Consider the following 25,864-nt stretch of genomic DNA (forward strand, 5'->3'; position numbering starts at 1 on the left):
CCAATTCGCCACATTTCCCTGTATCCCATGAGCTTTTACCTTTCTGACCAGTCTGCTATGTGGGACCTTGTCAAATGTCTTACTAAAATCCATGCAGACAACATCCACTGCACTACCCTCATCAATCCTCCTTGTCACTTCCTCAAAGAATTCAATCAGATTTGTAAGGCATGACCTTCCCTGAACAAATCCACACTGACTATCCCTGATTAAACCATGCCTTTCCAAGTGACAGTTTATCCTATCTCTCAGTATTGATTCTAATAGTTTGCCCACCACCGAGGTAAGACTGACCGGCCTATAATTGTTCGGCCTTTCCCTCGTACCTTTTTTAAACAATGGTACTACGTTTGCAGTCTTCCAGTCCTCCGGTACCTCCCCTGTATCTAGTGAGGATTGGAAAATGATCCTCAGAGCATCCGCTATTTCCTCCCTGGCTTCCTTCAATAGCCTAGGAAACAATCCATCCGGCCCTGGTGACTTATCAACTTTCAAGGATTCCAGTTCCTCTAGTACTTCCTCTCTCGTTATGTTTACCATATTCAATATTTCACATCTCTCCTCTTTAACTACTACGTCCGGATCATCCCTTTCCCTTGTGAATACGGAGACAAAATATTCATTTAAAACCCCACCCACATCCTCTGCTTCTACACACAAGTTACCCTTATCATCCCTGATAGGTCCCACCTTTTCCTCAGCTATCCTCTTGTTCTTAATGTACTGATAAAACATCTCTGGGTTTTCTTTAATCTTACGAGCTAATATTTTTTCATGCCCTCTCTTTGCTTTCCTCATTTCCTTTTTTATGTCATCCCTGTACTTTCTATACTCCTCTAGGCTTTCTGCAGTATTTAGTTTTCTGTGACAGTCATAAGCTTTCTTTTTCTGCTTTATCTTGCCCCGTATACTTCTAGACAACCAGGGGGCTCTAAATTTGGCAGTGCCACCCTTTTTCTTTGAGGGCACGTGTCTGCATTGTACCCGTAGAATTTCACTTTTCAGTGCCTCCCACTGATTTCTCCTCAAGTAGATGTGTCCAGTCCACTTCTGCCAAATCACCTCTTAGTTCTGTAAAATTTGCCATCCCCCAATTTAAAACATTTACTCCTGATTTAACTCTGTCCTTTTCCATAATAATGCTAAAACTAACTGAATTGTGGTCACTATCCCCAATATGGTCACCCACTGTCACTTCACCCACTTGCCCATCTTCATTTCCCAGGACTAACTCTAGAATTGCATCCCCTCTTGTTGGGCTTGTCACGTACTGGCTAAAAAAGTTCTCCTGGACACTGATCAAGAATTTTGTACCCTCTGTGCCCCTCACACTGTTTGAATCCCAGTTGATGTTAGGGTAGTTGAAGTCCCCTACTATTATTGTCCTCTTATATTTGCACTCAGAAATTTGCCTACATATTTGTTCTTCTACCTCCCTTTCGCTATTCGGGGGTCTATAATACACTCCTAGTCGTGTGACTGCCCCTTTTTTATTTCTTAGCTCAACCCATATGGCCTCAATTGATGATCCATTTAGCATATCATCCCTTCTCACAACTGTAATTGATTCTTTAACCAATAATGCTACCCCCCCTCCTTTTTTATCACCCACTCTATCCTGCCTGAAAACTCTATATCCAGCGATATTGAGCTGCCAATTATCCCCCTCTTTAAGCCAGGTTTCCGTTATAGTAATGATATCATGCTGCCATGTGTCTATCTGTGCCCTTAGCTCATCTGCTTTGTTTGTAATACTCCTTGCATTGAAGTATATACCCTTTAACCCCATCAAATTCCTGTGCTGAACACTATTTAACCTTTTGCTTCTTTTGCCTTTCTGAGTCGCTAACTACGTCACTAACTGCTTTTCTACTTCCCGTTTCCTGGTCTGAATTTGTCGTATCTGTACCTGCCCTTTGGTTCCCATCCCTCTGCCATACTAGTTTAAACCCTCCCCAACAGAACTAGCAAATGCCCCCGTGAGGATAATGGTCCCGCTTCTGCTTGGGTGCAACCCGTCCAGCTTGTACAGGTCCCACCTTTCCCAGAATCAGTCCCAATGCCTCAGGAATTTAAACCCCTCCCTCCTACACCATCTCTCAAGCCATGCATTTATCTGGTCTGTTCTCCTATTTCTGCTCTCGCTAGCACGTGGCACTGGGAGTAATCCTGAGATTACTACCTTAGAGGTCCTGCTTTTTAATTTATTTCCTAACTCCCTATATTCTGCTTGCAGGACCTCATCCCTTTTTTACCGATGTCGTTGGTACCGATATGGACCACGACCCCTGACTGTTCACCCTCCCCCTTCAGAATGTCCAGCAGCCGCTCCGTGACATCCTTGACCCTAGCACCAGGGAGGCAACATACCATCCTGGAGTCACGTCTGCGGCCACCGAAATGCCTATCTGTTCCCCTTACGATGGAATCCCTTATCACTATTGCTCTCCCATTCTTTTTCCTCCCCTCCTGTGCAGCTGAGTCACTCGTGGTGCTACGGTCTTGGCTTTTGCTGCATTCCCCTGATAAGCCATCTCCCCCAACAATATCCAAAGTGGAATATCTGTGAGAGGGAGATAGCCCCAGGGGACTCCTGCTCTACCTGCCTAGTCCATTTACTCTGCCTGGCGGTCACCCATTTCCTTTCTGCCTGCGTAATCTTTACCTGCGGTGTGACCACCTCACTGAATGTGCAATCCACGGTAATCTCAGCATCACAGATGCTCCACAGTGAATCCACCCGCAGCTCCAGCTCCGAAATGCAGTTAGCCAGTAGCTGCAGTTGGACACACTTCCTGCACACATGGTCACCAGGGACACCGATAGTGTCCATGACTTCCCACATAGTGCAGGAGGAGCATATCACGGGTGCGAGCTCTACTGCCATGACTTGCCTTAGATTAAGCTCGTTAGTTACTCCCTTTAAGGAGTTTACTCCTTTAAATTACTCTTAATTTAGAGAATGTTAATTACACCAGGGACCTCGATTCACGAAAAAACACTACTTGCTGTAAAGAAATAAAGTTTAGTTTTTTTAAATGTAGTTTTACGCTGTAAGTTACTGAGCCCACGGTCCTGAGATAGAAGGAAACAGAAGAGATTCTCAGCACCAACCACCGACCTGCCTTACCCGTGACGTCACACTGCAGTTTTGTTTTGTTGTTTTGACCCCCCCTCGGTCCGCCCCTCCCCCCCTCTCGGTCCGCCCCTCCCCCCCTCTCGGTCCGCCCCTCCCCCCCTCTCGGTCCGCCCCTCCCCCCCTCTCGGTCCGCCCCTCCCCCCCCTCGGTCCGCCCCTCCCCCCCTCTCGGTCCGCCCCTCTCCCCCTCTCGGTCCGCCCCTCTCCCCCCCTCGGTCCGCCCCTCCCCCCTCTCGGTCCGCCCCTCTCCCCCCCTCGGTCCGCCCCTCCCCCCCCCTCGGTCCGCCCCTCCCCCCCCTCGGTCCGCCCCTCCCCCCCCCGGTCCGCCCCTCTCCCCCTCTCTCGGTCCGCCCCTCTCCCCCTCTCTCGGTCCGCCCCTCCCCCCCCTCGGTCCGCCCCTCCCCCCCCTCGGTCCGCCCCTCCCCCCCCCGGTCCGCCCCTCCCCCCCCTCGGTCCGCCCCTCTCCCCCTCTCTCGGTCCGCCCCTCCCCCCCCTCGGTCCGCCCCTCCCCCCCTCTCGGTCCGCCCCTCTCCCCCCTCTCGGTCCGCCCCTCCCCCCTCTCGGTCCGCCCCTCCCCCCCCTCGGTCCGCCCCTCTCCCCCCCTCGGTCCGCCCCTCCCCCCCTCTCGGTCCGCCCCTCTCCCCCCCTCGGTCCGCCCCTCCCCCCTCTCGGTCCGCCCCTCCCCCCCCTCGGGACGCTCTGCTTTGCTGTCCAATTTAATGCCCCTCACCCCTTACTGCACTGAATCCCCTCACTCACCAAATTCCCAATTATAGACTCTGTTGAAACCAGACTCGGTCGATCGCTGCTTCTCCGTACTCCGTGCGTTAGTGAAACCCTTCTGAATTTATGCGAGCTAGAATGCCAATCACCTGAGTCAGCCCCAGCTGACAGTAGGTTACCAGTTCATTACCAGTTCTAACCAGTCACCTAATTAACTAGGTGACCAACTGTCACTTCAGGCTGCTTGTTTACCACGAACTGAAAACTGCAAGTTAAGATAAAATTTAAGTTAAATGCTTGATGCCAAACTTAGTCAAATTTTAGATAAAGATCAACCCTTAAAAATCCCCTCACTCACCAAATTCCCAATTATAGACTCTATCGAAATCCAGACTCCATCGATAGCTGCTACTCTGTGCTCCCTCACTCCCACACAAGTTAGACCAGACTTGGAGTACTGTGCACAGTTCTGGTCTCCGTAGGACTGGGAACTGAATATATCAGGTTATAAGGGTTATAGGAAGGATAGGGACACTGGTAGAGGGGGAGGAGTAGCCTTAGGATTAAGAATGAAATTACTTCAATGATAAGAGAGGATATAACGAGAGGTAAGCAGGCAGTGGAGACATTATGGGTAAAATTAAGAAATAGAAAAGGATTTAAGGCTATGGTGGGAAATGTGTGTCGGCCCCCTGGTCGCAGCTGTGAAGTGGCAGAATGTATAAATGCAGAGATTAGACAAGCACGTAGAAAAGGCAGAGTGGTTTTAATGGGGGATTTTAACTTTCATATAGATTGGGATAAGCAGACGAGCTCATGTCAGAAAGGTAGCAAATTTCTTGAGTGTGTTCAGGACAGCTTTCTGCAACAATATGTCCTAGAACCAACAAGGGGGCAGGCCGTATTAGATTTAATGAGTAATGAGCCAGATTTAGTTAACAGCCTAATGGTGCGTGAACATTTATCTATTGGCGATCATAATATGATCGAGTTCAACATTGTGTTTGAAACAGAGAAACCCGTATCAACTACTAAGATTCGAAATTTAGGTAAGGCTGACTTCAACGGGATGAGACAGAGACTGTCCGCAATAAACTGGGCAAATCTGTTAATGAGTAAAGTAACAGAAGGTCAGTGGGAGGTGTTCAAAAAAGAATTTAACGTGATACAGAACCAGTTTAAACCCCGAAGGAGCAAGAGCTCCACTTGCCAAAAAAAAGCCATGGACGACAAAGAGGGAAGGGATAACATAAAACTAAAAGAAAAAGCGTACAAAAATAACACAGATTCTGGCGACTGGGAGAGATACAAAGAACAGCAAAGGGTGACAAAACAGATAGTAAGAGCTACAAAAAGGGAATATGAAAAGAAACTTGCAAGGAATATCAAAATCAACACAAAAAATGTTTACAATTATATTCGGTAAAAGAGGATGGATGGTCAAGAGCAATGTGGGCCCCTTAAAAACTGATAATGGTGATATTGTAAATGAAAATAAGGAAATGGTGGACATGTTAAATAATTATTTTGCGTCAATATATACAGTAGAGGAAGAGGATAGCATGCCGGACACCCCAAGGAAACTAATTTTGAATCAGGGACGGGGACTCACCATAATTAATGTAAGCAAATTAACAGCGATGAAGAAAATAATGGCACTAGAGAGTGACAAATCCCCAGGACCAGATGGTTTCCATCCCAGGGTTTTAAAGGAAGGTGGTGAGAACATTGCAGAAGCCCTAACTATAATCTTCCAAAGTTCTCTCGATTCAGGAACCATTCCTTTAGATTGGAATATTGCACATGTCACTCCGCTATTTAAGAAAGGTGAGCGAGGGAAACCAGGGAATTATAGACCAGTTAAGATCCGTTGTTGGGAAATTACTAGTCTATAATTAAGGATAGAATGACTGAACACCTTGAAAATTTTCCGCTGATCAGAGAGAGCCAGCATGGATTTGTAAAGGCTAGGTCATGCCTGACGAACCTGATTGAATTTTTGAAGAGGTGACTAAAGTAGTGGACAGGGGAATGTCAATGGATGTTGTTTACATGGATTTCCAAAAGGCATTCGACAAAGTCTCTCATAAGAACATAAGAACATAAGAAATTGGAGCAGGAGTAGGCCAATCGGCCCCTCGAGCCTGCTCCGCCATTCAATAAGATCATGGCTGATCTGATCCCAACCACAAATCTAAAGAACACAAGAAGTCGGAGCAGGACCCGGCCACATAGCCCCTGGGCCCTCTCCGCCACCCACAGGGCATTGACCGATCCGAACTCAGCTTCATGTCCAATTTCCTGCCCGCTCCCCATAATCCCTAATTCCCTTTACTTCTAGGAAACTGTCTATTTCTGTTTTAAATTTATCTAATGATGTAGCTTCCACAGCTTCCTGGGGCAGCAAATTCCACAGACCTACCACCCTCTGAGTGAAGAAGTTTCTCCTCATCTCAGTTTTGAAAGAGCAGCCCCTTATTCTAAGATTATGCCCCCTAGTTCTAGTTTCACCCATCTTTGGGAACATCCTTACTGCATCCACCCGATCAAGACCCTTCACAATCTTATATGTTTCAATAAGATCGCCTCTCATTCTTCTGAACTCCAATGAGTAGAGTCCCAATCTACTCAACCTCTCCTCATATGTCCGCCCCCTCATCCCCGGGATTAACCGAGTGAACCTTCTTTGTACTGCCTCGAGAGCAAGTATGTCTTTTCTTAAGTATGGAGACCAAAACTGTATGCAGTATTCCAGGTGCGGTCTCACCAATACCTTATATAACTGCAGCAATACCTCCTTGTTTTTATATTCTATCCCCCTAGCAATAAAAGCCAACATTCCGTTGGCTTTCTTGATCACCTGCTGCACCTGCATACCAACTTTTTGATTTTCTTGCACTAGGACCCCCAGATCCCTTTGTACTGCAGTACTTTCCAGTCTCTCGCCATTAAGAAAATAACTTGCTCTCTGATTTTTCCTGCCAAAGTGCATAACCTCACATTTTCCAATATTATATTGCATCTGCCAAATCTCCGCCCACTCACCCAGCCTGTCTATATCCCCTTGCAGGTTTTTTATGTCCTCCTCACTCTCTACTTTCCCTCCCATCTTTGTATCATCTGCAAATTTTGATATGTTGCACTCGGTCCCCTCCTCCAAATCGTTAATATAGATTGTAAAGAGTTGGGGACCCAGCACCGACCCCTGTGGAACACCACTGGTTACTGGTTGCCAGTCCGAAAATGAACCATTTATCCCAACTCTCTGCTTCCTGTTTGATAACCAATCCTCCACCCATGCCAGAATATTACCCCCAATCCCGTGATTTTTTATCTTAAGTAATAATCTTTTATGTGGCACCTTGTCGAATGCCTTCTGGAAGTCTAAATACACTACGTCCACTGGTTCCCCTTTATCCACCCTATACGTTATATCCTCGAAGAACTCAAGCAAATTTGTCAGACATGACTTCCCCTTCATAAAGCCATGCTGACTTTGTCCTATTAAATTATGCTTATCTAAATGTTCCGTTACTGTCTCCTTAATAATAGACTCCAAAATTTTACCCACCACAGATGTTAAGCTAACTGGCCTATAATTTCCAGCCTTCTGCCTACTACCCTTTTTAAATAACGGTGTTACATTAGCAGTTTTCCAATCTGCCGGGACCTCTCCTGAGTCCAGGGAATTTTGGAAAACTATCACCAAAGCATCCACAATCCCTACTGCCACTTCCCTCAAGACCCTAGGATGGAAGCCATCAGGTCCAGGGGATTTATCCGCCTTGAGTCCCATTATTTTACTGAGTACCATCTCTTGAGTGATTTTAATCGTATTTAGCTCCTCCCCCCCGAGAGTCCCCTGTTTGTCCAGTGTTGGAATATTCTTAGTGTCCTCTACTGTAAAGACTGAAACAAAATATTTGTTCAGCATTTTTGCCATCTCCATGTTTCCCACCATTAATTTCCCGGTCTCATCCTCTAAGGGACCTATGTTTGCCTTAGCCACCCTTTTTCTTTTTATATAACTATAGAAACTCTTGCTATCTGTTTTTATATTTTTTGCTAATTTCTTTTCATAATCTAACTTCCCTTTCTTAATCAATCCTTTAGTTACTTTTTGCTGTCTTTTGAAGAATTCCCAATCTTCTATCCTCCCACTAAGTTTGGCTACCTTATATGTCCTTGTTTTTAGTCGGATACTATCCTTGATTTCTTTACTTAGCCACGGGTGGCTGTCATTTCTTTTACACCCTTTTTTCCTCAGTGGAATATATTTATTTTGAAAGTTGTAAAATAACTCCCTAAATGAACACCACTGCTCATGTACCGTCTTACCCTTTAATCTATTTTCCCAGTCCACTTTAATCAATTCCGCTCTCATACCATCATAGTCTCCTTTATTCAAGCTCAGTACGCTTGTTTGAGAATCAACCTTCTCACCCTCTAATTGGATATGGAATTCAACCATGTTGTGGTCGCTCGTTCCAAGGGGATCCTTAACTAGGACATTATTAATTAATCCTGACTCATTACACAGGACCAGGTCCAAGGTTGCCTGCCCCCTTGTAGGATCAGTTACATACTGCTCAAGAAATCCATCCCTGATGCACTCAATGAACTCGTCCTCAAGGCTGCTCTGCCCAATTTGATTTGTCCAGTTAATATGATAATTAAAATCCCCCATAATTATGGCTGTTCCCTTATTACATGCCCCGACTATCTCCTGATTAATACTTCTTCCAGCAGAGTTGCAACTATTAGGAGGCCTATATACTACGCCCACTAATGTTTTTTTTCCCTTATTATTCCTTATCTCCACCCAAACTGTTTCATTATCTTGATGCTTTGTCCCAATATCATTTCTCTGTATTACAGTGATTCCTTCCTTTATTAACATAGCCACCCCACCTCCCCTTCCTTCCTGCCTGTCCTTCCTGATTGTTAAATACCCTGGCATATTTAATTCCCAGTCGTTGTCACCCTGCAGCCATGTTTCTGTAATGGCCACAAGATCATACCCATACGTAGTTATTTGTGCCGTTAACTCGTCCATTTTATTACGAATGCTACGTGCATTCAGATAAAGAACTTTCAAATCTGTTTTGTGACGCTTAGTTCCTGCTTTTTCCTTTTTTAACACTTTACCTATTACTCCATACCTTCTGTCCCTTCCTGTTACGCTTTCCTCTCTCTCCCTGCTCAGGTTCCCAACCCCCTGCCACTTTAGTTTAAACCCTCCCCAACAGCACTAGCAAACACTCCTCCTAGGACAGCGGTCCCGGCCCTGCCCAGGTGCAGACCGTCCGGTTTGTACTGGTCCCACCTCCCCCAGAACCTTTTCCAGTGTCCCAGGAATTTGAATCCCTCCCCCTTGCACCATTCCTCTAGCCACGTATTCATTTGAAATATCCTCCTATTTCTACTCTGACTAGCACGTGGCACTGGCAGCAATCCTGAGATTACTACCTTTGAGGTCCTATTTTTTAATTTACCTCCTAACTCCCTATATTCTGCTTTTAGGACCTCATCCCCTTTTTTACCTATATCGTTGGTGCCTATGTGCACCACGACAGCTGGCTGTTCGCCCTCCCCCTCCAAAATGTTCTGTAGCCGCTCCGAGACATCCTTGATCCTTGCACCAGGGAGGCAACACACCATCCTGGAGTCTCGGTTGCGGCCGCAGAAACGCCTGTCTATTCCCCTTACAATTGAGTCCCCTATCACTATAGCTCTGCCACTCTGTTACCTAACAGACTGTTACCTAAAGTTGAATCTCATTGACCTGGTTAGGAAATTGGCTGAGCGGCAGGAGACAGAGAGTAGGGATAATGAGCAGGTACTCAAATTGGCAGGATGTGACTAGTGGTGTCCCACAGGGATCTGTGTTGGGGCCTCAACTATTCACTGTATTTATTAACGACTTAGATGACGGGATAGAGAGCCACATATCCAAGTTTGCCGATGACACAAAGATAGGCAGCATTGTAAACAGTGTAGATGGAAGCATAAAATTACAGAGAGATATTAATAGATTAGTGAATGGCCAAAACTGTGGCAAATGGATTTCAATTTAGGCAAGTGTGAGGTCATCCACTTTGGACCTAAAAAGGATAGACCAGAGTACTTTCTAAATGGTGACAAGCTTGAAACAGTGGAGATTCAAAGAGACTTAGGGGTTCATGTACATAGATCATTAAAATATCAAGGACAGGTACAGAATATAATCAAAAAGGCGAATGGAATGCTGGCCTTTATATCTGGAGGACTAGAATACAAGGGGGTAGAAGTTATGCTACAGCTATACAAAGCCCTGGTTAGACCACACCTGGGGTACTGTGTTCGGTTCTAGGCACCGCACTTTAGGAAGGACATATTGGCCTTGGAGGGAGTGCAGCGTAGATTTACTAGAATGATACCTGGACTCCAAGGGTTAAATTACGAGGAGAGATTACACAAACTAGGGTTGTATTCCCTGGAATTTAGAAGATTAAAGGGGTGATTTGATCGAAGTTTTCAAGATATTAAGGGGAACTGATAGGCTAGATAGAAACTATTTCCGCTGGTTGGGGAGTCTAGGACTAGGGGACATGGCCTAGAAATTAGAGTCAGGACTTTCCGGAGTGAAGTTAGGAAACACTTCGACACGCAAGGAGTGGTAGAAGTTTGGAACTCTTTTCCGCAAATGACAGTTGATGCTAGCTCAATTGTTAATTTTAAATCTGAGATTGATAGATTTTTGTTAACCAAAAGTATTAAGGGATATGGGGTTAAGGTGGGTATATGGAGTTAGGTCACAGATCAGCCATGATCTCACTGAATGGTGGAACAGGTTCGAAGGGCTAAATGGCCTACTCCTGATCCTATCTTCCTATATTGAAAAAAAGGATATAAAGGCACTGGAGAAGATGCAAAAAAGGTTTACAAGGATGATACCAGAACACAAGGGTTATACTTATCAGGAAAGACTGAATAGGCTGGGGCTCTTTTCTCTAGAAAAGAGAAGGTTGAGGTGTTACCTGATAGAGGTCTTGAAAATGATGAAGGGGTTTGATAGGGTAAATGTAGAGAAGATGTCTTCACTTGTGGGGGAGACCAAAACTAGACACCATAAATATAAAATAGTGACTAATAAATCCAATAAGGAATTCAGGAGAAACTTCTTCACTCAGAGATTGGTTGGAATGTGGAATGCGGAGTAGTTGAGGCGACTAACATAGATGCGTTTAATGGGAAACGAGGGAGAAAGGAATAGAAGGATATGCTGATAGGGTGAGATGAAGAAGGGTGGGTAGAGGCTTGTATGGAGCATAAACACCGGCATAGACCTGTTGGGTCGAATGGCCTGTTTCTGTGCTGTAAATTCTATGTTTTGTAATTCTATGTAGTGCACAGGTACAAAAAGTAATCAAAAAAGCTAATGGAATGTTGGCCTTTATCTCAATATAAAAGTGAGGAAGCTTCAGTTGCACAGAGCCTTGGTCAGACCCCATCTGGAATACTGCGTTCAGTTTTAGGCACCGCGCCTCAGGAAGCCTTGGAGGGGATGCAGCACAGAGTCTTCAGACTGATACAGGGGTTTAAAGACTTAAGGTATGAAGAAAAGTTGCAGAAACTTGGCTTGTTTTCCCGTGAGTTTAGTAGGTTGAGGGGTGATCTAATTTACGTGTTTGAAAGGATTTGATAAGGTAAATACAGAGAAACTATTTCCTCTGTTGGGGGAGTCCAGAACAAAGGGGCACATTCTTAAAATTAGAGCCAGGTCGGTTATGAGCAAAATGAGACAGCAATTCTTCACACAAAAGGTCGTGGAATTCTGAAATTCTCTCTTCCGAAAGGCTGTGGATGCTGGGGGTCAATTGCAATTTTCAAGACTGAGATTGGTAGATTTTTGTTAGGTCAGATTTTCAAGGGATATGGAGCAAAGGCGGGTACATGGACTTGAGGTACATGATCTAATTGAATAGCGGAACAGGCTCGAGGGGCTGAATGGCCTATGTTCCTTTGAGCAAGAGATTGAAGTCTTTCAGTGAACTTAGCAGCATGGGTGTTGGATAAAGTCCATCAATGGTCTGTAGTTCAGAGGAAGAGGAAGAGCAGCAGGAGGAGTCCACAGCGTGGGAGGGTTGAGGCCGTAGAAGGCAGACTTGGTGCTATCCAATGCTGGCACCTTCCCTACCTGAACCAGAGTGAGGAACGGTGTGTCGACAGGCTGCAGCTGGGCGGGAATGTAATCTGAGACCCGTGTCAGCTCCTGCTATCGGAATCACCACCAACATCCAAACAACACTCTCAGTCAAAAAGAAAGTGGCCACTACACTCAGCTCCTAAACCACCAGGTACCGACAGGAGACATCCCCAGATTAGCCAGTATGCTGCTCAAAGCTGCCTCCTCAAGATTACAGATGCCCTCTCCTGCCACACCTGGGCATGCAGCACCAGCTGGAAAGCTGGACCCAATTGTACCAGTGGTGTAGCATTCCCTGTGTACAAGGCGCCGTCAATGGCACCCACATCACCACTTGTCTACCACTTTCAGGGCTAATTTCAGTGAGTTAAAAAGGGATCTTGCCCTGGTGGAGTGGAATCAAAAATTGGTAGGCAAAACAGCAATTGAACAATGGAGGCCTTCAAGGAGGAGATGGTTCAGGTACAGAGTAGACACATTCCCCGAGGGGGAAAGGAAGGCCATCCAAAGCTAGAGCTCCCTGGATGACTAAAGATACAGAGATTAAAATGAAACAGAAAAAGGAGGCTTATGACAAATGTAAGGTTCATAATGCAGTAGAGAACCAGGCTGAATACAGAAAGTACAGAAGAAGAGATCTAAAAAAGGGAATAAGAGGGGCAAAGAGGGAGTATGAGAATAGATTAGCAGCTAACATAAAACATATAAATAGTAAAAGGGTAGTCAAAGGAAGGGTGGGGATGATTCGGGACAAAAAAGGAGATCTTCTTGTGGAGGCTGAGAACATGGTTGAGGTACTGAATGAATACTTCACATTGGTCTTCACTAGACTATGGTGCCATTGTAGCAGTAAAGGAGGAGCTAGTAGCGATATAGGATAGGATAAAAATAGATAAAGAGGAGGTACTTAAAAGATTGGCAGTACTCAAAGTAGAGAAGTCACCCGGTCCAGATGGGATGCATCCTGGGTTATTGAGGGAAGTAAGGGTGGAAATTGTGGAGGCTCTGGCCACAATCTTCCAATCCTCCTTAATATAAGGAGATAATAAATGAAAGTCAGCACGGATTTGTTAAAGGAAGATTTTGTTTGACTAACTTGATTGAGTTCTTTGATGAAGTAACGGAGAGGGTTGATGAGGGTAGTGCGGTTGATGTTGTGTATGTGGACTTTCAAAAGGCATTTGATGAAGTACCACACAATATCCTTGTTATCAAAATTAAAGTCCATGGGATTAAAGGGACAGTGGCAGTGTGGATACAAAATTGACTAAGGGACAGAAAGCAGAGAGTAGTGGTGAACGGTTGTTTTTCAGACTGGAGGGAAGTATACAGTGGTGTTCCCCAGGGGTCTGTATTAGGACCACTGCTCTTTTTGATATATATTCATGACCTGGACTTGGGTATAGAGGGTATAATTTCAAAGTTTGCAGATGAAACAAAACTCAGAAATGTAGTAAACAATGTGGAAGATAGTAACAGGCATAGACAGACTGGTGAAATGGGCAGACACATGGCCGATGAAATTTAACGCAGAGAAGTGTGAAGTGATATATTTTGGTAGGAAGAATGAGGAGAGGCAATATAAACTAGATGGTACAATTTTAAAGGGGGTGCAGGAACTGAGAGACCTGGGGGTGTACGTACACAAATCTTTGAAGGTGGCAGGACAAGTTGGGAAGGCTGTAAAAAAGCAAATGGGATCCTGGGCTTTATTAATAGAGTACAAAAGCAAGGAAGTTATGCTAAACCTTTCTAAAACACTGGTTAGGCCTCAGCTGGAGGATTGTGTCCAATTCTGGGCACCACACTTCAGGAAGGATGTGAAGGCCTTCGAGAGGGTGCAGAGGAGATTTACTAGAATGGTTCCAGGGATGAGGGACTTCAGTTATGTGGAGAGACTGGAGAAGCTGGGGTTGTTCTCCTTAGAACAGAGAAGGTTAAGGGGAGATTTGATCGAGGTGTTCAAAATCATGAAGGGTTTTGAGAGAGTAAATAAGGAGAAACTGTTTCCAGTGGCAGAAGGGTCGGTAACCAGAGGACACAGAATTTAAGGCGATCGGCAAAAGAACCAGAGGTGACATGAGGAAACATTTTTTTATGCAATGAGTTGTTATGATCTGGAATTCACTGCCTGAAAGGGCGGTGGAAGCAGATTCAATAATAACTTTCAAAAGTGAATTAGATAAATACACGAAGGGAAAATAATTACAGAGCTACGGGGGAAGAGCAGGGGAGTGGGACTAATTGGAGAGCTCTTTCAAAGAGCCGGCACAGGCATGATGGGCTGAATGGTCTCCGCGTTTGCCGTACCTGCTTTGACACTTCGAATGGGAAAGGTTACTGCTCCCTCAACACTGAAATGTTATGAGACCACCAGCAAAATGTTATGCAAGTTAATGCCCGTACTGCCTAAGAATGCCCAGCATGCACATCTTGATGTAACTGAGGGCTTGCCACCTGTTGGCGTTAGCAACAGATTGCAAGGTTGGCTCCCAGGACCTGTTGATTACTTGCATGAAATATGGACCTCACCCCTTCAAAGAAGAACATTCAGTGATGCCCGCTTGTGAGGCAGCAATATGACCCGTAGCTTCCTGGAACTGTTGGCAGTGTTTGGACTGCCCTGATGGTCTCTCTGCAGTCCGAGCTGGTATGGACTGGCAGAGTGTCTATTTGTTGTTCCTTGCCACAGTGTGTGCTGCTTTTAATGGCAATCGGCAGAACGGCCAGCTCTTGGTTTATGACACTGCCCAAATGGATCCTAGAATGTGCCACTTTATTCAAGCCAAATTGCACCATCTTTTGCACAAGTTGGTGACTGGTTCACGTCCGGGATACCCTGCTTCATCCCTGACCCCCATGAGCTTGGGATCATGTAATGACTCTCTGACCCACGGCCGTGTTAAACCTCCACACAGCAGCAGCCAACCTTCCTTCACCCACCACTACTGCTCCTTCCTCACCTATGATCAGTGACTCGCCCTTTGTACCCTCCTCGAGATCACTGATCACTCCACAGTGTGCGTATCTGGGCTGGCATCTGCCTCAGGCAGTATAGGCAACCCACGGGGCTGAGTTGTGCCTGATAGTCCCATGGTACCAGTTTCTTCTTTCTAGGCTCGTGGTAAGACATAAGAACATAAGAAATAGAAGCAGGAATGGGCCATACGGCCCCTCGAGCCTGCTCCGCCATTCAATCAGATCATGGCTGATCTTCGACCTCAACTCCACTTTCCCGCCGATCCCCATATCACTTGATTCCCCTAAAATCCAAAAATCTATCTATCTCAGCTTGAATATATTCAACGACTGAGCATCCACAGCCCTCTGGGGTAGAGAATTCCAAAGATTCACAACCCTCTGAGTGAAGAAATTCCTCCTCATCTCAGTCTTGAATGGCCGACCCCATAGCCTGCAATTATGCCCCCTAGTTCTAGACTCTCCAGCAAGGGGAAACAATCTCTCAGCATCTACCCTGTCAAGCCCCTCATAATCTTATATGTTTCAATGAGATCACCTCTCATTCTTCTAAACTCCAGAGTATAGGCCCATTCTACTCAATCTCTCCTCATAGGAGAACCCTCTCATCCCAGGAATCAATCCCCTCTAAGGCAAGTATATCCTTCCATAGATAAGGAGACCAAAACTGTACACAGTACTCCAGGTGAGGTCTCACCAAAGCCCTGTACAATTGTAGTAAGACTTCCTTACTCTTGTCCTGTTGTAAAAAAAGAAAAGATAGCGTAGAACAAATGTGTGGGTGTTCTTCTACAAGACAGTACAAGTTGTGTATCATGGTGTTGTAGAAACACTGCTTTGAATGTGATGGCAGTGGAAACCATGACTCCAATCACCATTATCAGTGTAGGAACCAGGAGAGATGTCTCCACAAACCTCAGTATTTCCCAGTCCTTGTGTGGCCTCCCAGCCTGCGATCTCTGTGATGGTGTCCTTGTAGCGAGCAGGAGGTCCTACATGTCCTGGCAATGGTGGAGCATGTTCCTCTCTGAAGGAAAGGGTCACGTGCATCACTTGAGATAAAGAAGGGCTTGATTTATAGAGCGCCTTTCACTACCTCAGGCCCTCCCAGATGCTTCTCAGCCAATCAGTGTAGTCACTGTTGTAATGTCGGAAAATATAAAACTAAGGTCTGAATGACTTTAAAATGGGGATGTCTGCACAGCCTGGTCCAATCATCACCCGTTCTCCAACCCCACCTCACCTGAAGACTGCCATTAATCTTGACTCCGCGGGTCGATTCTCACTCCCCTTGCCTGGCGTTAATGGGACGGTAACGGTCTCAGGGCGGGGTCTGTAGCCCCAACGTCCCGTTAACACCAGCAATGCGGCCGACGCCATTTTGAAAGGGGCCTACCTCCAGGCGTCCAAAGTGCCCGCCTGATTCAGGCAATAGGCCCCTTTTAATATGGAAATCGGGGTCCTAGGACGTAGTGGTAAGCATCAAATTATTTTTGTGGGCCCTGGAGGAGCAGGAGTGAACCTCTAGAGCTCATGAAAATAATCTGGGCCATAGCTGCCCTTGGACCACACCCTCCTTAACCGTGACCCCCCCAACCCTCCCCATTGCACTCCCCTCCCCGACTTTCAGGCTTCAATCTGCAGCTTCTCTGGTGAATTTAAATGGGGCCGAAGACCCAAAATGACAGGGCTGTCTTTGATGACCAAAGGTCAAAATCTCCCCTCCCCCGACATGAGCAATGCCACAGGAGATGACAAGTATGAACTGAAAATATTAGCTGTCTTTGGAAAGGATACCGGTATTGTTGTCACCATATATGTCCACTTCCTTATCATTGGTGCAACCGGACCCCGCTTTGGGGGGGGGGGGTCAAGGGGAGGGCACCTAATTTGCATAGGACCAACAAGCACAAATGCCACTTGGGGTACAATCTCAGACTGTGGCCCACAGGCTGGGAAGTCCGGCCAAACTTGCTCGTTCGAGGGAGAGGGCATTTCCTGGAAAACTTGGTACAGTGGCCTCAGCAGCTGCCTTTGTAAAGAGTGGGGGAGGGGGGTTAAATTATCGGAAAAAGATCTCACTAGCAATCTTCAGGAGTCCTGGCCTGGACACCCATCCCAGGTGAGGCCTACCTCCGCCCTTCACAAAACCAGGGCACTGTTTCTCACTTGCCGTATAGGCTGGGTCCCCGCGAGGCCGAGGACACGGGAACTCCCAGCGTAGGGAACCCCCACCTTCAGCCGTGTCCCCACCGTGCCCGTGGACCTGCTTAGGGGGGATGGAGGTTCCACTGCCCAAACAAGGCCACAGGAAAGTCCCGGGGAAGGTCAGGACTCAGTGTGTCCGGGCACCGGCCTACCGGAGTTACAATAGGAGTGTGCCGGAGGGGCTGTGCACATATTTACATGAAAATAAAGAAACCCCACAGGGTAGAAAAGAAGTCACTGAACGTGTTGGGATTAGGAAGGCCCTGTTCATCCAGGCATGGAATTCCCACTCTCTGCTGTGCCATTGCAGGGAGATCCTGACTGGAAGATTGATGCTTCCTCAGAGGAAGAGAGGAAAATTCCAGAGAAGAGCCATTCCCAATGGACCACCTGCTGAATGATTTCTGAATGGCATTGTGGGTGATATCACTCGCCTGCCCTCTCACCCAGGGAAGGTGTGAGGCACAGGAAGGCCAAGGAAAGGGATGTGGAAGAGAAAGGTTATCACCATCGGGCAATGAATGGAGGCTGCCAGTGTGTCAAAAGAAAGAAATTGCATTTCTATGGCGCCTTTCATGACCTCAGGATGCCTCAAAGCGTTTTACAGCCAATAAAATACTTTTTGAAGTATAGTCACAGATGTAATCTAGGAAACACAGCAGCCAATTTGTGCACAGCAAGATCCCAGAAACAGCAATGTGATAATGACCAGGTAATCTGTTTTAGGGATGTTGGTTGAGGGATAAATATATTGGCCAGGACACCAGAGAAAATTTCCCTGCTCTTTTTCAAATAATGTCATGGGACCTTTTACATCCAGCTGAGAAGGCAGACGGGGCCTTGGTTTAACGTCTCATCCAAAAGATTACACCTCTGACAGTGCAGCACTCCCACACTACTGCGCTGAAATGTCAGCCTAAATCTCTGGAGTGGGACTTGAACCCACGACCTTCTGACCTCAGAGGTAAGAGAGCGACCCACTGAGTCATGGCTGACACTCAAAATAGAAGCCTAAAGATTTCACTAATCAGAACGGTGAATAGTTGTAGTGTGTTGATTATTGTGTATGATGTTCAGACACCTCCATGGACTGGGAATCCCGGGTGCAATCCTGCGAAATTGTGTGTTGTTTTGTGTTTTATTCCCTAGTCCGACTCAGGGACCCTGCTGTGGCCCCCAGTGTGTGCCAGGACCTTCCCATCAACAGTGCAGAAAAGAGGCAGAGTGTGCCTTTGAGAGCCATTGTGACGGAATGGCCACTACCTGCCCCGACCCTCCTCCCAAAGCAAACTACACCCTCTGTAACCATGGAATGCGCCTGTGTTTGGATGGGGTAAGTCATAACATCTCGATTCACTCTCAGTCCTTTCTCACTGGAGATGTCTATTGCACAGCAAGGGCTCTGGGTCAGTCTCACCAACAACTCCCATTTGTTCTTCATTCAGTCTGCACACACACAATAGAAGATCAGTAAAGTGGAGGGAAGATTTCCTCTGATGTTTACCTACCCACTGTTATAGAATTCTAGTGTCTTACAGCAAACAAGGAGGCCATTTGGCCCATTGTGCCTGTGCCGGCATTTTGAAAGAGCTATCCAGTCTCACTCCCCTTCTCTTTCCCCATAGCCCTGCAAATGTTTCCTTTTCAAGCATTTATCCAATTCCCTTTTGAAAGTTATTGAATCTGCTTCCACCGCCCTTTCAGGCAGTGCATTCCAGATCATAACAACTCGCTGCGTAAAAAAAAATTCTCCTCATCTCCTTTGGCTCCTTTGCCAATTCTCTAAATCTGTGTCTTCTGGTCACTGACCCTTCTGCCAGTGGAAATACCTTCTCCCTATCTACTCTATCAAAACCACTCCAAAATTTTTGAACACCTCTATCAAATCTCTCCTTGACCGTTTCTGCTCTAAGGAGAACAATCCCCAGATTCTCCAGTCTCTCCGCCTCCATCTCCTTTTTTCCCTTCTCTCTCTCAATGTTGAAGATGCTTCCTAACGTCTACACTGTTGATGAAAAGTTGACTTTATTCATCAGTCTGCCTTTGGAATGACAACAGACACGATAAGCAGAGCGGCACAATGCTCATGTTAATGAGTTCCTGCTAAGATTTCGGGTGAGCGGAGAGAAAACCTGTCCCAGACCCACAGCCCAGGGGGACAAGGTATCAATGGGCTTCTGATTCTACTCCTCGATGCCTCGAGCAATGGCCCCATGTAGCAGACCATCACTGTCGGGCTGCTAGAGTGGTCCAGGCACGTGATATCAAAGGCCTGGCAAGGGTACAATCCTTATCGTGGGTACGGTCCCTTTCGTGGGTACGGTCCTTATCGTGGGCACGTATCATGGGTACAGTCCTTATCGTGGGCACAGTCCTTATCGTGGGTATGGTCCTTATCGTGGGTACGTATTGTGGGCACGGTCCTTATCGTGGGTACGGTCCTTATCGTGGGCACATATCGTGGGTACGGTCCTTATCATGGGCATGTATTGTGGGCACGGTCCTTATCATGGGTACGGTCCTTATCATGGGCACATATCGTGGGTACGGTCCTTATCGTGGGTACGGTCCTTATCGTGGGTACATATCGTGGGTACGGTCCTTATCGTGGGTACGGTCCTTATCGTGGGTACATATCGTGGGTACGGTCCTTATCGTGGGTACATATCGTGGGTACGGTCCTTATCGTGGGTACATATCGTGGGTACGGTCCTTATCGTGGGTACGGTCCTTATCGTGGGTACATATCGTGGGTACGGTCCTTATCGTGGGCACGGTCCTTATCGTACCACACCTCACCTATGATGAACAGGTATTCCAGAGCTGTCATGAGCCATGTTTGCATGTCTCACTCATATTTCCCAACAGCCAATCATTAAGCCAATAATGTTGTATTACCACTGTGTGAAAATGACAGACAGGTAAAGACAAGCTGATCTATTGAGCTTGTGCCATATTGTCATGGTGCAGCCGGGCACCATAACCCCCATTGCCCAGACAGCATCCAACCAATGGCCACTCAGTCTCTTGGGAGAGGCAGGAGACTGGTCCAGGATGTGCGAAATATGGGTGGCTCCCACAGGGAAGTGAACATACAAACCAGTCATTCCCTGAAACTGAGTGAACCCATGAACCATGCAGGTTGGCAGAAGTCTGGCAGCCTTTGGTGAATGAAGTGCTGGTCTGTGCAAAGATGCCACACTGGCACATGGCTTTGTGGGTAAATAGTGACTCCCTCATGTGCTGTTCCTTTGTGGAGCCTGAACACTACCAGGGCCATGGAAAGCAAGTGATGTAACTCCCGTGACTGCCTCGGGAAGGGCGTTGACGATTGGATACTATCCCCTTTGATCAGTCATTCAGGGAGTGACATGGGTCCCTCAGCTCCTGGGCAGCCCCACCCACGCACTGCTCCTCCATTGGTGACAGGTCACTGCTTCGTGGCTTGTATATAAGGCCCCTTGGGTATTCGATGTGGGCTGACATGAGTCTTCAATAAATCCTTCTCTCCTGCTGTCCCCTCTGTCCTGCAGGACGGCGTATACTGCAACTGGAAAGGTGACCACCATAGTTACTGCTCCCTGAGATACAGGAACTTCAGTTCAGGACAGGACAGACAGCCCCAGTGGAGAATTTACTGTACCCAACAAAAAATAACACCAATCGACTTTTATTTCATTCATGGGATGTGGGCGTCACTGGCAAGGCCGGCATTTATTGCCCATCCCTAATTGCCCTTGAGAAGGTGGTGGTGAGCCGCCTTCTTGAACCGCTGCAGTCCATGTGGTGAAGGTTCTCCCACAGTGATGTTAGGTAGAGAGTTCCAGGATTTTGACCCAGAGACGAGGAAGGAACGGCCAATATACGCCCAAGAGTTGGACATATATGAACCGTCACTGCTTATAAATTGTTTCTTCACAGGGCGGACAATATAAAGCTGCCAGCTGGTGCAACTAGTGCTTTATTGCTTGGTTCTCGGCCACTTTTAAATGCCAATTTCCATGGGTACTCGTAGCAGGAAAAACCATTTCCCCCTCCCCACTCATCTCCATGGGGGAATCGACAAAATAGATTCAGGCAAATGCTGGGTGGAAAATACAAGGGAAGCTGAGTTAAAACAGAGGAATTTAGGAGTAAGATAGGAGATCAGTAGAAACAGTTATACCCAAGGATAACTGGAATTATGTGCTGTATGTGAGGTATGGGCTTTTTGTGCCTTTACTATTGAGATCAACCTGTCATTGACAAAAACACTGGAGTTGAACCAAGTGCCTTTGGCATCATTGGGGGGATAAAGAAGATTGAGGGAACGCAGGAAATTTGATGATAGATGTGATGGTTTCTAATGGTTCAAGTCTCAAATCCCTGGTCTGCAATACTTAGCAATGCAAGGTGAACTGGATCGAGCATCCTTCAGACTCCTTATCTGTGTTTCTCCAGCAATGTTCGGAGTCGCTGTGTGCACAACACGGCCTGGAGCAGTGCAGCTGTGTCAGTCAGTCCATCGAGGAGGAATGTCACCTCTGCTGCCAGACACCAGGTAGGGGAGAGATGGGGGAGGGGGAGAGATGGGGGAGGGGGAGAGATGGGGGAGGGGGAGAGATGGGGGAGGGGGAGAGATGGGGGAGGGGGAGAGATGGGGGAGGGGGAGAGATGGGGAGGGGGAGACGGGGGAGAGGGAGAGATGGAAACAAGAGGAGGAAAGATGGGGAGGGGGAGAGATGGGGGAGGAGGAGAGATGGGAACTACAGGGGGAGAGACTGGGAGAGGGAGAGATGGGGGAGAGGGAGAGATGGGAACAAGAGGGGGAGAAACGGGGAGGGGGAGAGATCGGTGCAAGAGGGGGAGAGATGGGGAGGTGGAGAGATCAGAGCAAGAGGAGGAGAGACGGTAGGAGGGGGAGAAATGGGAATTACAGGGGGAGGCGGGGAGGGAGAAAGAGGGGAGAGGGGAAAAATGGGAACTAGAGGGGGAGAGATGGGGAGGGGAGAGATCGGAGCAAGAGGAGGAGAGACAGTAGGAGGGGGAGAGATCGGAGCAATAGGGTGAGTGACAGGGAGGGGGAGAGATGGGAACACGAGGGGGAGATGGGGGAGGGGAGAGATGGGAACAAGAGGGGGAGAGATGGGGGGAGGTGGAAGAGGGGAAGGGATGGGGAGTGGGAGAGACCAGGGAGGGGAACAGATGGGGAGGGGGAAAGATGGGGACGGGGAGATAAGGGGAGGGGGAGAGGTGAGGAAGGGGAAGAGATGGAGAGGGGAGGAGATTTGGGAAGGGAAGTGATGGGGAGGGGAAGGGATAGGGGAGGGGAAAAATGGAGAGGGAGAGAGATTGGGGAAGGGGGAGAGATTGGAGAGGGGAAGAGATGGGTGGGGGGAGAGATGGAGGAGGGGTGAAATGGGGAGGGAAGAGATGAGGGAGTGGAAGAGAAGGGGAAGGGATGAAGAGGTGGAGGGATGGGGAAGGGAAGAGTTGGGAGAGGGGACGAGATGGGGAGGGAAAGAAATGGGGGAGGGGAAGGGATGGGGAGGAGAAAAAATGGAGAGGGAGAGAGATTGGGGAAGGGGGAGAGATTGGAGAGGGGAAGAGATGGGTTGGGGGAGAGATGGGGGAGGGGAAGAGATGAGGGAGGAGAAGAGATGGGGATAGAGGAAGGGATGGATAGAGGAATAGATGGGGAGAGGGGAAGAGATGGGGAGAGGGGAAGAGATGGGGAGAGGAAGAGATGGGGAGAGGAAGAGATGGGGAGGTGAAGAGAAGGGGAAGGGATGAGGAGGTGGAGGGATGGGGAAGGGAAGAGTTGGGAGAGGGGACGAAATGGGGAGGGAAAGAAATGGGGGAGAGGAAGGGATAGGATGGAGGGGAATGGATGGGGCGGGGTAGCGATGGGGCGAGGTGAGAAATGGGGAGGGGAATTGAGGGGGGAATGGATGGGGGGGAGAGATCGGGAGGGGGTAGATGGGGAGGGGAGAGATGGGGAGGGGAAAAGAGGGGTAGGGGAATGGATGGGGGAGGGGTAGTGAAGTGGGGAAGGGTAGCGATGGGGGAGGTGAGAGATCGGGAGGGGAAGGGATGGGGGAGGGGAGAGATCGGGAGGGGAGAGATCGGGAGGGGAAGGGATGGGGGAGGGGAGAGATCGGGAGGGGAGAGATCGGGAGGGGAAGGGATGGGGGAGGGGAGAGATCGGGAGGGGAGAGATCGGGAGGGGAAGGGATGGGGGAGGGGAGAGATCGGGAGGGGAGAGATCGGGAGGGGAAGGGATGGGGGAGGGGAGAGATCGGGAGGGGAGAGATCGGGAGGGGAAGGGATGGGGGAGGGGAGAGATCGGGAGGGGAAGGGATGGGGGAGGGGAGAGATCGGGAGGGGAAGGGATGGGGGAGGGGAGAGATCGGGAGGGGAAGGGATGGGGGAGGGGAGAGATCGGGAGGGGAAGGGATGGGGGAGGGGAGAGATCGGGAGGGGTGGGTGCCCAGATTTGTTCATGTTATCTGTGAACATTAATTTGTGAACTGAGAAATGCTGTTTTGGATTTTAATTAAAGATATAAAGTGACATCTCATAGCAGCTGGGTTTCTGGAAGTGACTCTGATCTTGTCGTTAGCTTAAAGTGGGTGCGAAGTGTTTGACAAACTATTCCCTGTCTTTCCAAACATAAGCCTGCTTTAATCGCCCAATTCCAATGTCACTATGGCCCCTCACACACTCAGTGCATTTATTCAGACCAGACACAAACACCTCTCTACAGATCTGGAGCCAGTCTCCGTGCTTTAGATACCGTCTGGGACATCCCAGGTCCGACTTCCTGAAGCTAGGGAAGGTTGTGAGAAAGCTCTGACTGAGGCTGGAGTTCCAGTAACCGTGCCGTGGAGTCGATTAATGAGATCTTTTACCAGGCTCAGATCAGTGGTCCCTCCCATTGCCTGTTGCTGTGTGGACAGAGTGTTCAGGTGAAGAGGAATTGTAAGGATAACACTAGTGATGGTCAGTGCACATCAGACTCTGAAAATGGTGAAAGTCTAAAGGGGCGATTTTAACCCTGCCGCCTGGCGGAAACTGGGCCCGGGGGGAGTTAAAATTGCCCAGGAGATGTCCTGCTGTCCTGAGCAGGTGGGAGGGATTTCCAGTGGGTCCTTTAAATATGAAGATTGGGCCGAGTGCTATTTTAACCAATGGGAGAGGCTGTTGTGGTTTTCACGCCAGGTTAACCAGGAGGAGCCTGGGCAGCGGACTCTTTTATAACCTTATTTTACTTTCCTTGAGGTCGATGCCCAAACCCCATTGCCCCCACTTACCTGACTGCCGGGGCCCGTTCCTTCAGGCAACATTGCCCCTCGCCCCACCGCCATTCCGTCCTCACCCACTGACCAGCTGATGCTTCCCGCTGGGCTCGGGCATGCGGACAAGGCCCGAGAGTTAACACCTCCTGGGCTTCGCCTTAACGAGCTCAGTGGGGGTTTGCTGCCTGCCTCAGCCTCATCCCGCCTGATTCCAGCCCCAAGTTAAAATCAGGCCTTAAATATAACCAGGTTCGGCCTCTGGGCTTCTCTCCCCCACCCCACTCTTTAGGTTCAGTCAAGATTTTTATAAGGGGGGTGACACGAAGGCCCCGATATTTACGGGGAGGAGGGGAAACCGAGGGGGAGGTTCAGCGACCAGGAAACCTGGTAATACGACAAGACCTGATTTAAATATTTTGAATCAGTTTCCCGCTGCAGCCAGAATGAGAGGCTGACTGTCTGTCAGGTGGGTCGGCAGACGGGGAGCGGAGGGAGAGAGGGAGGGAGGTGAATTGGATATTGGGGAGTCGGACATCGGGGGTCGGATATCGGGGGGGGTCTATCGGGGGGGGGGACTATCGGGGTGGGGGGGACTATCGGGGGGGGGGAGGATATCGTGGGGGTGACTATCGGGGGGGACTATCAGGTGGGGGGGATATCGGGGGGGGCTATCATGGGGGGAATATCGGGGGGGTCGGATATCGGGGGGGATATTGGGTGACGGACATTGGGGGGTCAGCTGATCGTGATGGGAGGTGTCAGCCAATCAAGGGGGTCTGATCGTGGGGAGGGTCTGATCATGGGGTAGTTTACAGGTTTGCTTGGGGGGCTGGGGGGAGCATTCTTGCTCCTCCTGCCCCACAAGCAGTGCTGGAAAGGCACTTGGCTGCAGTGGGGACTTTCCAGTATTCAGTCACACGTACTACAGAAATACACCGCACAAACAATTAGAAATCAGAAACTATTTGCCCATTTTGTCACATATTCCGAGTAACAGTGACACTGGGAAAACCATGAGATTCCTTGAATGTGGAAATGATTCATCAGGAACTGACTTTGGTTGGTGCAAACTTGAGGTTGCAATCTGACGGCAAATGCAACTTGTAGCCCTAATGATTCCCACAACTCGGCTTACAAGGGCGAATAGTCCGGTCTCTCCACCTGACAGAGCAGACCCTGACACCCGAACTCTAACAGACCCTGATACCCGAACTCTAACAGACCCTGATACGCGAACTCTAACAGACCCTGATACCCGAACTCTAACAGACCCTGATACGCGAACTCTAACAGACCCTGATACCCGAACTCTAACAGACCCTGATACCCGAACTCTAACAGACCCTCTTAC

General features: G+C 48.3%; 1 protein-coding gene across 3 annotated transcripts in view; it reads left to right on the forward strand.

The window, feature by feature from the left end:
- Nucleotides 1-25,864, forward strand: part of si:ch1073-396h14.1 (disintegrin and metalloproteinase domain-containing protein 10) — a 660,397-nt gene that overhangs the window by 569,912 nt on the left and 64,621 nt on the right. For all 3 annotated transcript variants that reach the window (XM_067967993.1, XM_067967994.1, XM_067967995.1), the window contains 2 exons: nt 18,386-18,569; nt 21,677-21,776. In XM_067967993.1, coding sequence (XP_067824094.1) covers nt 18,386-18,569; nt 21,677-21,776 — 284 coding nt within the window. The remainder of the gene's footprint in view (nt 1-18,385; nt 18,570-21,676; nt 21,777-25,864) is intronic.

The sequence above is a fragment of the Heptranchias perlo genome, chromosome 29, assembly GCF_035084215.1.
Source record: "Heptranchias perlo isolate sHepPer1 chromosome 29, sHepPer1.hap1, whole genome shotgun sequence".
Classification (NCBI taxonomy): domain Eukaryota; kingdom Metazoa; phylum Chordata; class Chondrichthyes; order Hexanchiformes; family Hexanchidae; genus Heptranchias; species Heptranchias perlo.